The 13,459-nt window shown below is 37.8% G+C and overlaps 1 protein-coding gene and 1 pseudogene across 11 annotated transcripts in view; one reads left to right on the top strand and one right to left on the bottom strand.

Moving 5' to 3' along the window:
- The window catches only part of DOP1A (DOP1 leucine zipper like protein A), a 115,038-nt gene that overhangs the window by 73,101 nt on the left and 28,478 nt on the right, over window positions 1-13,459 (bottom strand). For 10 of the 11 annotated variants that reach the window (XM_027972311.3, XM_015097311.4, XM_042253174.2 and 7 more), the window contains exon 3: window positions 10,215-10,396. The exons of the other annotated variant lie outside the window; for it this stretch is intronic. In XM_027972311.3, coding sequence (XP_027828112.2) covers window positions 10,215-10,396 — 182 coding nt within the window. The remainder of the gene's footprint in view (window positions 1-10,214; window positions 10,397-13,459) is intronic. 11 annotated transcript variants of the gene reach the window in all.
- Window positions 1,467-2,390, top strand: LOC114116055 (acyl-protein thioesterase 1-like; annotated as a pseudogene).

Here is a 13,459-nt window from a genome sequence, read left to right as displayed (position 1 = left end):
CAAACCATATATCTGATAAAGGGTTAATATCCAAAACATGTAAAGCACTTGTACAACTCAATAGCAAATAATAATAAAAACCTAAGTACAAAATGGTCAAAGGACCTGAATAGACATTTCTCCAAAGAAGATACGTGGTCAACAAGTACATGAAAGGATGCTTAACATCACCAGTCATCAGGGAAATGCAAAGTAAAACACCATGAGGTCGCATCTCATGCCTGTTGGAAGGACCATCATCAAAAAGAGAAGAGGTAACAAATGCTGGTGAGGATGCAGAGACACGGGAACCCTTGTGCACTGCTGGAGGGATTCCAAACCGGTACAGCCACTATGGAAAACAGTATGGCAGTTCCTCAAAAAAGTAAAAATTCCACTTCTGGGACTACATTCAAAGGAAACAAAAACACTAACTCCATTTTCACAGCAGCATTATTGATAACAGCCAAGACACAGGAACTTAAGTGTCCACTAATGGATGAACAGATAAAGAAGCTGTGAGATATATATATACAGAAACACACACACATATATATAGGAGAAGGCAATGGCACCCCACTCCAGTACTCTTGCCTGGAAAATCCCATGGACAGAGGAGCCTGGAAGGCTGCAGTCCATGGAGTTGCTGAGGGTAGGACACAACTGAGCGACTTCATTTCCACTTTTCACTTTCATGCATTGGAGAAGGAAATGGCAACCCATTCCAGTGTTCTTGCCTGGAGAATCCCAGGGACGGGGGAGCCTGGTGGGCTGCCATCTATGGGGTCACACGGAGTCGGACACGACTGAAGTGACTTAGCATATATATATATATAATGAAATATTATTCAGTCATAAAATGAGGAACTCCTACCATTTACAATCTCGTGGATGGACCTTTAAGGTATTATACTGAGATAAGTCAGACAGAAAAAGATTAATACTGTATGATCTCACTTACAGGTAGAATCTTAACTAACAACAAAAAAAAGACAAATATAAAACCCACACTCATAGAAAAAGAGACCTCAAATTTGTGGTTATGAGAGATAATGGTTAGGGACAGGGCGGGGGTGTTAGAGGAAGGTGGTTAAAAAGTACCAACTTCCAGTTATAAGGTAATTGAGTACTATGGATGTGTAAAACATGATGACTATAGTTAACATTGCTGCATGACACACAGCAAAGTTCCAAGAGTAAACCCGAAGAGCACTCTAAGGAGAACAGTCTTCCCCATTATTCTTTTCTTCCTTCTTTCTGTTGTATCTAAGTGAGATGATGATGTTCGCTGAACCTATTGTAATCGTTTCACAATATATGTAAATCAAACCAACTTGCTGTATACCTTAAAATTATACAGTGATGTATGTCAATTGTTTATTAGTAAATCTGGGGGAGAAAGATTAATTCTGATAGGTAACTCTGTAATATCAGAAAGCAAGAGGCCTTTTGGCCTGGCTGGATGCCCGCTCTGCCTTTCGCTTCAGATGTGTGATCAGTGGAACTGGTGTATATCAGGCAATAATATATCGGCCCTGCTGCCTGCCATTACGTCCACTGCCCAGAAGGCCACTGCTGCGGTGATCTTCCTTTGTGGCCTGGGAGACACAGGGCACGGATGGGCAGAAGCCTTCACTGGGATCAGAAGTGTCCACATCAAATATATCTGCCCGCATGTGCTAGTTATGCCTGTAACGTTACATACGAACATGGTTACGCCTTCTTGGTTTGACATTACTGGGCTTTCACCGGATTCACTGGAGGATGAAACTGGAACTAAGAAGCAGCAGAAAATGTAAAACCTTTGACAGAGCAAGAGATGAAGAACAGCAGTCCTTCTAACAGAGTTATTTGGGGAGGATCTTCTCAGGGAGGTGCTTTACCATGGTACCTGGCTCTGACCACACAGCAGAAGCTGGCTGGTGTCACTGCTCTGGGCTTCCTTTCCACAGGGCCCGATCAAAGGTTTGAGGAGAGACATTTCTATTCTTCAGTGCCATGGAGATCTGGACCTTTTAGTACCCCTAATGTCTGGTGCTCTTACCACGGAAAAGCTAAAACCACTGGTAAATCCAGCCAATGTAACCTTCAAAACCTATGGAGGCGTGAGGCACAGTTCATGTCAACAGGAGATGATGGACATCATGCAGTTCATCAGTCAACTCCTACCTCCCGCTGACTGATGCCGCTAAGAGGCCTTGTGTAGACGTGCACACCAGCATCGTCTATTAGAATACACACTCCCGCCTGTGCCCAACCTTGAAACCTCTAATGTCTGCAGTGTTAACATGCTCTGCAAATACACAGCAATGACACAGGCTAAATAAAGTCTCCTCATGGGAAATGCATGATCTTTGAAGCTTCTATATACGTATTTTTATATGATATAATCCAGGACGCATCAGTGTTAAACTAGCAGTATACACTAGTATTGAATACACTAGTATTAAATAGAGAGAGAAGCAGCCAGCTTCTTTCTCCCAAATGTAATTCAGCAAAATAATAAAATACTGCAACCAGATTTTTTATTACATCACTTGAAAATTATTAGCATGCTTAACGAAAACTTGTTCAGATATAAATGAGCAGTTAAAACATAGTTTATGTGTGTGATGATTTAAGACTATGGGCTTACACTCCAAACTGACAAGTCACCATACAGTATCTGTATTTTTATATGTGTTCGTATATACCTAATGATTATAATGCATAATGAGAATGAGGTATTACATTATTCCTAATAAAAGGGATAATGCTTCTAAGTGTCAATAAAGAGCAATATTGCTCTCTTCAATTAATGGCCCTTTTATTTTGGGGAACAGCTTTTTCTTTGCTGAATATACTTTGTTTAATACTCTTTTTTTCTCTGTAGAAAAGAAATGTGTTCCTTCTTTTTTATTCTTCACAACAGACCAAATATTTCCTCTTTGCCACAGACACCTGCTGTCAATATGTGCTGCAATTTAATATTCTGGATCACACGCTTGATGGCGCTGAAAATACATTTCTATGGACAGAAAGAAACTGGACATCCTTTCAGAGTTTCTACACTACTTCTTAAAGTGGACCTTTAGCCACAGTTTAGACCTGCAGGATTACTAGAATCTTCAGTCCAGGTAACGAGAATAATTCTGTATTTTCTTGTAATTCACTGAAAGAATAATTAGGTCATATTCTAGTATGTTCTGGGATATATAAGGCTGATCTTAAAACTCTAATTTCTAAGATGATTTGCTCTAAGGTGAATCTCTTTATAGCATAGTATTTACTTATTTTGCGCATAGGTTTGAAACCAACTACAGCAGGAAATGAACAATTCAAAAATTTTGCTTTACTCTTATTTGGCAATGGACTAATTTGAAATTTTCACGTAGCCAGATGATCTTTTAAAGTTAGCTTTTGTGTAAATATAAGAGTAGCAATTATTTGATTTTAAATAGATTTTTCATATTATTGGTTAAAATTACTCGAAAACAAATTTCTGGGTAAATCTGTTTAGTCAGAACTCAATACGAATAGTGTAGTTCCCATACAGTTTAATATACAGCAAAAAATGTATGCTTTATATTTCTGAACTGTTGTTCATTATTCTGCTGAATTCCAACTGATTAGAACACTGTTAGGACTGCATCTTCACCAATGAGCGCTACTTGATGACAGAAATGATCTGGTATGGACTATAGATGATGTTAATAATTAAGCCATATATTTATACCTGGATTTACAGTTTTTAAACAATCACTAAATCATTTTACTTTACCTACAAGAATATGAACTGTTGCTTCACTGATACAAATCAGCGAAATCTAATTTACAGCAAGAAATATTCCATTGAAACATTGTGCTGTAATGTGAGAAAATGTAAATCTTTTGCATGGTTTCTATCAATGTGAAATAAAATTGAATTCTGACTTAAAAAAAAAAGGCAAGAGACCACGACTCTCTTTATTTCTGTATCCTAAGACCTTAAAACCAAGTCCTGCCTTTACAAAGTGCTTAATAAATGAATTAACAATCTGTCTTGCTCCGACTTTATACTGAAAACAGGTCATCTAGTGGGAACTCCTCAACCTCCCACGCTTCTGCCTTCAACTTTAGGCACAGTGTGACTTAAAACTTCGGTAGTAGCCTCGCCCCAGGGCCCAACGCTTACCCTTCTCAGGGCCCTGGTTTATCCACCATACTTTCTCTTTCATATAATTTCTTTCTTCCTCCACTGACAACTGTGCTTAAATCTTTCCCAATGATTCCAAAAAGAGAGCAAATGACAACAAAATTCTAAAACCTTTATCTTAATTACTTCCTGGCTTGAAGTTGCCTTCCTACTTCAACTTTTGGAGAAAAAACAAACAAAAAACCACTTTCATCTACTCACCTTCTGATACGTCTACCCGCTCTATTAAAACTGTTCTCCATATCATCACCATTCTCTACTAAAGGCCAGATCTGTTGGTCTACTTTCAATCCTGACTGTTTCATTTATCTGTAGTATTTGACACTATTCACAACTTTCTCTTGAAACTCATTCCCCTTTTAACTTCCAGATGAGCTCTGTCTCCTGGTATATTTTCTGTCTCTGACTCTTGTTCCTTTCCATTGACTACTTTCACCCGCCTGCCCTTTAAATAATGTAACTCCTAAATATTTACGAGGCTTCCCATGAATATTTCCAGCTGGTTCAGTGGTAAAGAATTGCCTGCCGACGCAGGAGATACAGGAGATGAAGGTTCGATCCTGGGTTGGGAAGATCCCCTGGAGAAGTAAATGGCAACCCATTCCAGTATTCTTGCCTGGAGAATCCCATGGACAGAGAGAAGCCTGGCAGACTACAGTCCATGGGTAACAAAGAGTTGGATAGGACAAATATTCACAGAATGGTCTTGTTCCTTTTCCCTACTATTATTCACAAGGTACTGGTTGATCTCAGTCATTCTCTGCCACTTGAATGCTGTCAGCTCTAAAATCCCTCTCTAGAATTTGTATTAGCAAAAGTTTACTTTACATACCCACTTAATATTTTATGGGGCTCAAATTGCACATCTAGTGTTCTTAGTGACAGCTTAGTGTACTGTATCACATTAAAAAATGAACTTGAAGACACAATATGTTTTATCATGTAATAGGTTACAGAACTTTAAAACTATTTGTATTTAAGTATGCTAAAAGCATAAACCTTGAGATTAAACTACTAAAAATCCAACATAATACAAATTCTAGTTTTTAAATTAGCTATACTCTAAAAAATACAGAACAATTTTACTCCACAAGGTATGTGTATGTAAGAATGTCTGCCATATTTAGACACAGTATTTTAGAATTTATTATTCTTATATAATATACTGCTAATAAAATTAGATACACTGCAACTTTGTGAAATAGTTGTTTCTTAAGACAAACTTTCTGTTTAAAAAGGAGCAGGCATGAGTTACATGGAAAAGTTTTGCCTTAAGGTAGGAATCTCTCAGTTATTACATGTAACACTGACTGAGCAATTCTCAGTTTTTTTTTAAAGTGCTCTTCAATAGAGTAGTAATTATCAGTATTAAAAAATACCTATTACTGACTTTCAAAACATCCATGAGGAATTTAAAGAGAAGAAACATACACAGTAAAATAGATCAATGAAATCAAAAGTTTGTTTTTAAAAAGACGAAAAAATATGATAAACTTATGACAAGGCTGACCAAAATGTACAAAAGGCTATCTGCATCGCTGGTGTCAAGAATGAGACAGGAAAACTGAATACGCACGTGTAAAAGAATGAAATAAGATCCCTATCTCATGCCATTCACAAAAGTCAACTCAGAATGGATTAAATCCTTAAATACAAGGCCTGAAATTATAAAACAGAGGAGAATATATACATAAAAGTTCTTTGACATTGGTCTCGGCAATGATATTCTGGGACAGGAAACCTAAAGCAAAGGCAGCAAAAGCGAAAATAAACAAGTGGGACTGCATCAAACTAAAAGGAAAGAGAGGATAAGATACGGGGAAGCCAGAATGAAAAGTTCTAGCATATTTTAAATCATAGCTCCAAAAACAGGAAGAGAGAATATATGGAGTAAAGGCAATTTAAAAAGACTACCGAATTGATGAAAGGTATTGACTCAAACCCATTCACGGATCACAGACTTGTCATGGTGAAGACACTTGTGCAACTCAAAGAAGCTATGAGCCATGCCGTGCAGGGCCCCCAGAGACAGATGGATCATAATGAAGAGTTCCTACAAAATGTGGTCCACTGGGGGAGGGAATGGCAACCCATTCCAGTATTCTTGTCACGAGAACCCCATGAGTCATATAAAAAGGCAAAAACACATGACACCGGAAGATGAGCCCCCCTCAGGCTGGAAACTGTCCAACATGCTACTGGGGAAGAGTGGAAGGTAATAACCGATAGCTCCAGAAAGAATAAAGCGACTGGGCTAAAGCAGAAATGACGCTCAGTTGTGGATGTGTCTGGTAGTGAAAGTAAAGTCTGATACTGTAAAGAAAAATGGTGCAGAGGAAACCGGAATGTTAGGTTCACAAATCAAGGTAAACTGGATGAGGTCAGGCAGGAGATGGCAAGAGTGAACACAGACATCAGGAATCAAGTGAACTAACATGGACTGGAACGGGCGCATTTAATTCAGACGACCACTGCATCTTCCACTGTGGGCAAGAACCCCTTAGAAGAAATGGATTAGCACTCATAATCAACAAAAGAGTTTGAAATGCAGTACTTGGGTGCAATCTCAAAAACAAAAGGAGGATCTTGGTCTGTTTCCAAGGCAAACCATTCTGTATCACAGTAATTCAAGTCTATGTCCCAACCACTGATGCCGGAGAAGCTGAAGTTGACAGATTCCATGAAAACCTACAAGACCTTCTGGAACTAACACCAAAAAAAGATGTCCTTTTCATCACAGGGGATTGGAATGCAAAAGTAGGAAGAGAGATCCATAATAACAGGCCAGTTTGGCCTGAGAGTACAAAATGAAGCAGGGCAGAGGCTAACGGAGTTTTGTCAAGAGAGCACGCCGGTCATAGCAAACACCCTTTTCCAACAATCCAAGAGACAACTTTATACATGGACACCACCAGATGGTCAGTATCAAAATCAGACTGATTATGTTCTTTGCAGCTGAAGATGGAGAAGCTCTCTACAGTCAGCAAAAACAAGACCTGGAGCTGACTGTGGCTCATATCATGAGCTCCTTATTGGAAAATTCAGGCTTAAATGAAAGGAAGGAAGGAAAACCACTAGGCTATTCAGGTATGACCTAAATCAAATCCCTTATGATTACACAGCGGAGGTGACAAACAGATGCAAGGAATCAGATCTGATAGACAGAGCGCCTGAAGAATGATCAACACAGGCTCATAACATCATACAGGAGGCAGTCACCAAAACCATGACCAAGAAAAAGAAAGCCAAGAAGGCAAAGTGGTTGTCTGAGGAGGCTTCATAAATAACTGAGAAGAGAAGAGAAGTGAAAGGCAAGGGACAAAGGGACAGATAAACTGAAGGCAGAGTTTCAGAGAATAGCAAGGAGAGATAAGAAAGCCGCCTTAAGTAAACAATGCAAAGAAATACAAGAAAACTATTAAACAGAATGGGAAAGACTAGAGATCTCTTCAAGAAAATTAGAGATACCAAGATAATATTTCATGCAAAGATGGACATGATAAAGGACAGAAATGATAAGAACCTAACAGAAGTAGAAGAGATTAAGAAGAGGTGGCAAGAATACACAGAACACCTATACAAAAAAAGTCTTAATGACATGAATGACCACAATGGTGTGGTTCATCACCTGGAGCTGGATATCCTGGAGTGTAAAGTCAAATAGGCCTTAGGAAGCATCACTACAAACAGAACTAGTGGAGGTGACATAATTCCAGATGAGCTATTTAAAATCCTAAAAGATGATGTTGTTGTTAAAGTGCTGCACTCAATATGTTAGTAAATTTGGAAAATTCAGCAGTGGCCTTAGGACTGGAAACAGTCAGTTTTCATACCAATTTCAAAGAAGGGAAATGCCAAAGAAAGTTCAAACTACCAGACAACTGCACTCATTTCACATGCTAGCTAGGTAAAGCTCAAAATCCTTCAAGCTCAGCCTCAGGAGTACACAACCTGAAAACTTCCAGATGTACAAGCGAGGTCTGGAAAAGGCAGAGGAACCAGAGATCAAATTGCCAACATTCGGTGGATCATAGAAAAAGCAAGGGAGTTCTAGAAAAACATCTACTTCTGCTTCACTGACTACACTAAAGCCTTTGACTATATCACAATAATCTGTGGAAAATTCTTAGAGGTGGGAATACCAGACCACCTTACCTGTCTCCTGAGAAACCTATAGGTCAAGAAGCAACAGTTAGAACCAGACGTGGAATAGCTGAACGGTTTCAAATTGGGAAAGGAGTACGATAAGGCTGTTTATGTCACCCTGCTTATTTAACTTATATGCAGAGTACATCATGAGAAATTCCAGGCTCGATGAGTCACAAGCTAAAATCAAGATTGCTGGGAGAAATCAACAACCTCAGACAATGCAGATGATATCATTCTAATGGCAGAAAGTGAAGAGTAACTCAAGAGCCTCTTGATGAGAGTGAAAGAGGAGAATAAAAATACTGGCTTGAAACAACATTAACAAAACTAAGATCACGGCAACCAGTCCCATCACTTCATGGGAAACAGAAGGAGAAAATGTGGAAGCAGTGACAGTTATTTTCCTGGGTTCCAGAATCACTGTGTGCAGTGATTGCAGCCATGAAATTAATAGACACTTGTTCCCTGCTGGCTCAGACAATAAAGAATCCACCTGCAATGTGGGAGACATGGGTTCGATCCCTGGGTTGGGAAGATCCTCTGGAGGAGGGCATGGCAACCCACTCCCGTATTCTTGCCTGGAGAATCCCCACAAAGGAGCCTGATGGGCTACAGTCCATGGGGTCCCAAAGAGACACGACTGAGCGACTAAGCACAGCACACACTCCTTGAAATGAAAGCTATGACAAACCACCACATCATATTAAAAAGCAGAGACATCACTTTGCTGACAAAGTTCTGTACAGTCAAAGTTATGGTTTTTCCAGTAGTCATGTATGGATATTTGAGAGCTGAAACATAAAGATGGCTGAGCGCTAAGGAATTGATGCTTTTGAATTGTGGTACTGAAGAAGACTCTTGAGAGTCCCTTGGACTTCAAGGAGTTCAAACCAGTCAATTCAACCTTCAGGTTTGAATGAATATTTAATTCACTGGAAGGACTGATGTTGAAGCTGAAGCTCCAATACTTTGGCCATCTGATGGGAAGAGTAAACTCACTGGAAAAGACCCTGATGCTGGCTGGGAAAGATCGAAGGCAAAGAAGAAGGGGCTGGCAGAGGATGAGATAGTTAGATAGCATCACTGACTCAATGTACATGAATCTGAGCAAACTCCAGAAGACAGAGAATAGAGGAGGCTGGTGTGTTACAGTCCATGGGTTATAGAATTGAATACAACTTAGGAACTGGACATACATAACACTGATTCACATATTTTAAAATCCCAATGAATCCCAACCAGGATAAATAAAAAGATGAAAGTGAAAGTGATGGTTGCTCACTTGTGTCCGACTCTTTGTGACCCTATGGGCTGTAGACCACCAGGCTCCTCAGTCCATAGGATTCTCCAGGCAAGAATACTGGAGGGGGTTGCCATGCCCTCCTCCAGGGGACTTCCCAACCCAGGGATCTAACCTGGGTCTCCTGCATTGCTGGCAGATTCTTTACCATATGAGTCACCAGGGAAGCCCATTTATCTTTAAATGTTGTGTTAGTCGCTCAGTCATGTCTGACTCTTTGCAACCCCATGGACTGTAGCCTGCCAGCCTCCTCTGTCCATGAGATTCTCTAGGCAGGAATACATCACAGTAAAACTGCAGAGCACTGGGAATTCCCTGGTGTTCCAGTGGTTAAGACTCTGTGCTTCCATTCCAGGGGATCCAGGTTTGATCGTGTCAGGGAACTAAGATCTCACAAGCTGCACAGTGAGCCATAAATAAATATATAAAACACAATGCTTTTAAATTTAAGTAAATTTTTCTAATGTACTTTTTAATCAAAACAATTACGACTGATATTGAAAACTTTCATCATTAAGGAGTTTTCAATTGTTTAGCTATTACTGCAAAAAACATAAAAAAAAGTTTAAAAATACTTTATTTACATGCAAATACATAGTAAAATTATCTCACCTATATAAAAACAGATCTTTGGCAAGTCGCTTAGGTCCAATGATTTTGAAGATAATTTCATATGTTTCAAGTGCCTTCCGATGAACTCCACCCGGTAATGCTGGATGTAGACATTGAGCCAGGCGCTTGCCTATGGTCAACTTTTTGGGCACTACTTGGTATTTTGCATTATTTTGTAAAACCTTGAAGAAAACATCTTGATTCAGTTGAGAAGGAATATTGCATTTCATTTTACTTCCATTTTCTGGCATAGTATTATCAAAAATCCTTGATATAGGACCTCAAAGGAGAAAATATTATAGAGGATGCAAAAAAAAAAAACTTTTGTTTTTGTCAGTTACATCAGTAAAACTAGCTTGAAAATTAAAACTGAGGATTTAAAAATATTTACTAATTTGTTTAAAAAAAATCAACTTGTTACATGTAACAGAAATAACATTATGAAAAATAATAGTATTTTCCAAAATAAATTTGCTCAGAAGAAAGGTACTATTTTAGATTTTTGAAAATCTTTTAACAGCCTTCAACCTTTTTTTCTGATACACTGTTTGAAATATATTTAGAAAACTGAACCTCAACAAAAACATGTAGTTGGAAGAGGAACCACCACCGCTGTAGTATATCATATTACAGCAAGAACACACATGAGATTATACTTGTCCATTCGCTTTCACTACTTTCCCAACTGGACCAAACACATATTGCTGTATTTATTCAAACACAACATTTCTTTAGAAAAGATGGTCAAGGTAGAATTTATAGAAGTACAAACTCATAAATACCACCCAAAGGAGATTAATTTATTTAAATAATAGAAGACTTATAAATGAAGTTCTTCAGGGTATTATGGCAAAATGCTAGTAGCAGAAAATAAACATTCAGAATGAATATGGTACAATAGATGAGAACTGGAACTGAGATGAAACACGCAGTCCTTTATTTTAGAAAATAAAGAGCTGAGGTTAAAATACATAAAATGATTATTCTGCCAAAGGCAGTACAAAAGCAAAGCACTAGATCCTTTCAGTTCATTAAAAAAACAAAGTAAAAAACTGAAAGGTCTGAGGTCCACTTAGATATAACATTTTCAATGGTCTCCAATCCAGTCTTAAATTGGATGTAACCAATATAAATAAAACTAGACTTACAAATGCAAAGCAAATCAAGGCCATAACATCAGTAGGAATTCAACTACAAAAAATATTTTTTAAACTAGCTGCTTTCCATTTCTAAAACATTAATTTGAATTTTAGATATAGGAGCAAAGAATCAATATTTACACATATTTGAAAGAAAAGTATAAATCATTATTACCAGAAGTTCCTCTCTAGAAGGAAAGTTAATGATCTATAACACAAAATGCTTCAATAAAGAAATTCTACTAATACCAAGTAAAAATTTTTAATAAAGCACAATATGGCACTATTTTCTAAAATCATCTGAGTTTGAAAACTTGTATAAATAAGGTGAAAATTTAGTATATTAATAAATGATAAAATTTTAAACTAAAACATATTTAGACTATCTGCAACAGATTCGTACATATACAACCCTTGCCTTGTATCACCACGACTTTAGTTAAGTTTCACTGATGCATTGCATATCCTACGGTGCAGTATCTGGATACAGTGGAATCTGTTTTCATGATATCGATAACTATAAAAAATTAATTATGTACTTAATTAGGCAATTAATTTCCAGTTTAATGAACTGCTTTTACACACAGTTCCTACTAGTAGCAGTGTCAGTTGCTCCGTTGTGTCCGACTCTTTTCAACCCCATGGACTGTAGCCTGCCAGGCTCCTCTGTCCATGGAATTCTCCAGGCAAGAATACTGGAGTGAGTTGCCACTTCCTCCTCCAGGGGATCTCCCAACCCAGAGGTGGAACCCCCATCTCGTACATCTCCTGCACTGGCAGGTGGGTTCTTTACCACTGGGGCCACCTGAGAAGCCCCAAACATACATTTTATATCCAGGCAGTTCTGAGTTATAGTCAGTGCCTTTTACAAAAGTGTAAAAAGCTTTTTACAAGCCTGAGTTCCTACTAAGTCTTCAGAAAAGAGATCCTTTAAGATAAGTAAAAACCTAACTACCTTTAAACAAACTCATACTTTTAGATGCAATCTCTTAGGGATATTGTAAAAATTTTGAGATTTTATCAAACCTCAAATGATAAATGTTAGAAATCAACATGTCGAAAAGAAGTTTGTGCATCTCATTTTAAGATAAGTTCATGGCACACTGAAAATGGAAGTTTTCCTTTTTAAATTATCAGGGTAATTATCTATAGTAAGTATTAAAGTTGAAAACTATTGTCCTTGATATGTATTTCAGGACAAACTGTATGACAAACTGATGATGTTAAAATAGTTATGAGAGGAGCTCACTTTTCCTATCTGTTCCCCTGGTCCACTTAATATTTATAAGCATTCATATTCAATACTCACTATAAAAAACAAAACTAAAGAAGCCCCCAATATCAAAACTATGGGTATGAAGTGAAAAAATTTTGATGTAAGTTTGAAAAAAAAGGGGGTCAAAATCCAAAGCTGTGAGTCGAACAGTGATGCCACTATATTAACAATGGATAAAAACCAGACATGTCAAAAAGGATCATTCAAGGCCTAGCTCCAAGGCATAAGCAATTGCTTGTCACTTTTGTAAAAAGCACTGGCTATAACTAAGAACTGCCTGGATATACAATATTTCTTTAATGCTATATTCCATTTGGAAAGGACACAGCAGTTACTGCTTTCCATGTGCAGCTCTTCATTTTGCTGCCAGAACTCCAGAACCATATCTGATACTCAATTATAAAAACCTGTTAACCTTCATGGTTAGCATATTCGCTTCCTAATCTTGCATTTATACATAATAATAGATTAACTATATTTTTCAAGTACTCTTGTGGTTTGGGCCTCAAAAAAAAAAAAAAAAAGAAAAAAAAGCCTAACTACAAAGGCATGCAATTAATGAAGTAAAATAGCAGAATCAAAAGTAATTCAGCCTGGCACTCTGCGATGACCTAGAGGGGTGGGCTAGGGAGTGCGGAGGAGGGCTCAGGAAGGAGGAGTCATATATAATTATAACTGATTCTCATTGTTGTATGGCAGGAAGCAACACAACATTTTATTTAAAAAATAAAAAATAAAGAGGAAAATGTTCTCGATTGGAGAATTTTAAAAAACTAATCCTGAGGTTATGTTTTTAAATTCTTTACTTCAAGGTTTAGAGACATCCAGAA

Source organism: Ovis aries, chromosome 8 (assembly GCF_016772045.2).
Source record: "Ovis aries strain OAR_USU_Benz2616 breed Rambouillet chromosome 8, ARS-UI_Ramb_v3.0, whole genome shotgun sequence".
Taxonomy (NCBI): domain Eukaryota; kingdom Metazoa; phylum Chordata; class Mammalia; order Artiodactyla; family Bovidae; genus Ovis; species Ovis aries.
This window is presented reverse-complemented; position numbering and strand designations above follow the sequence as displayed.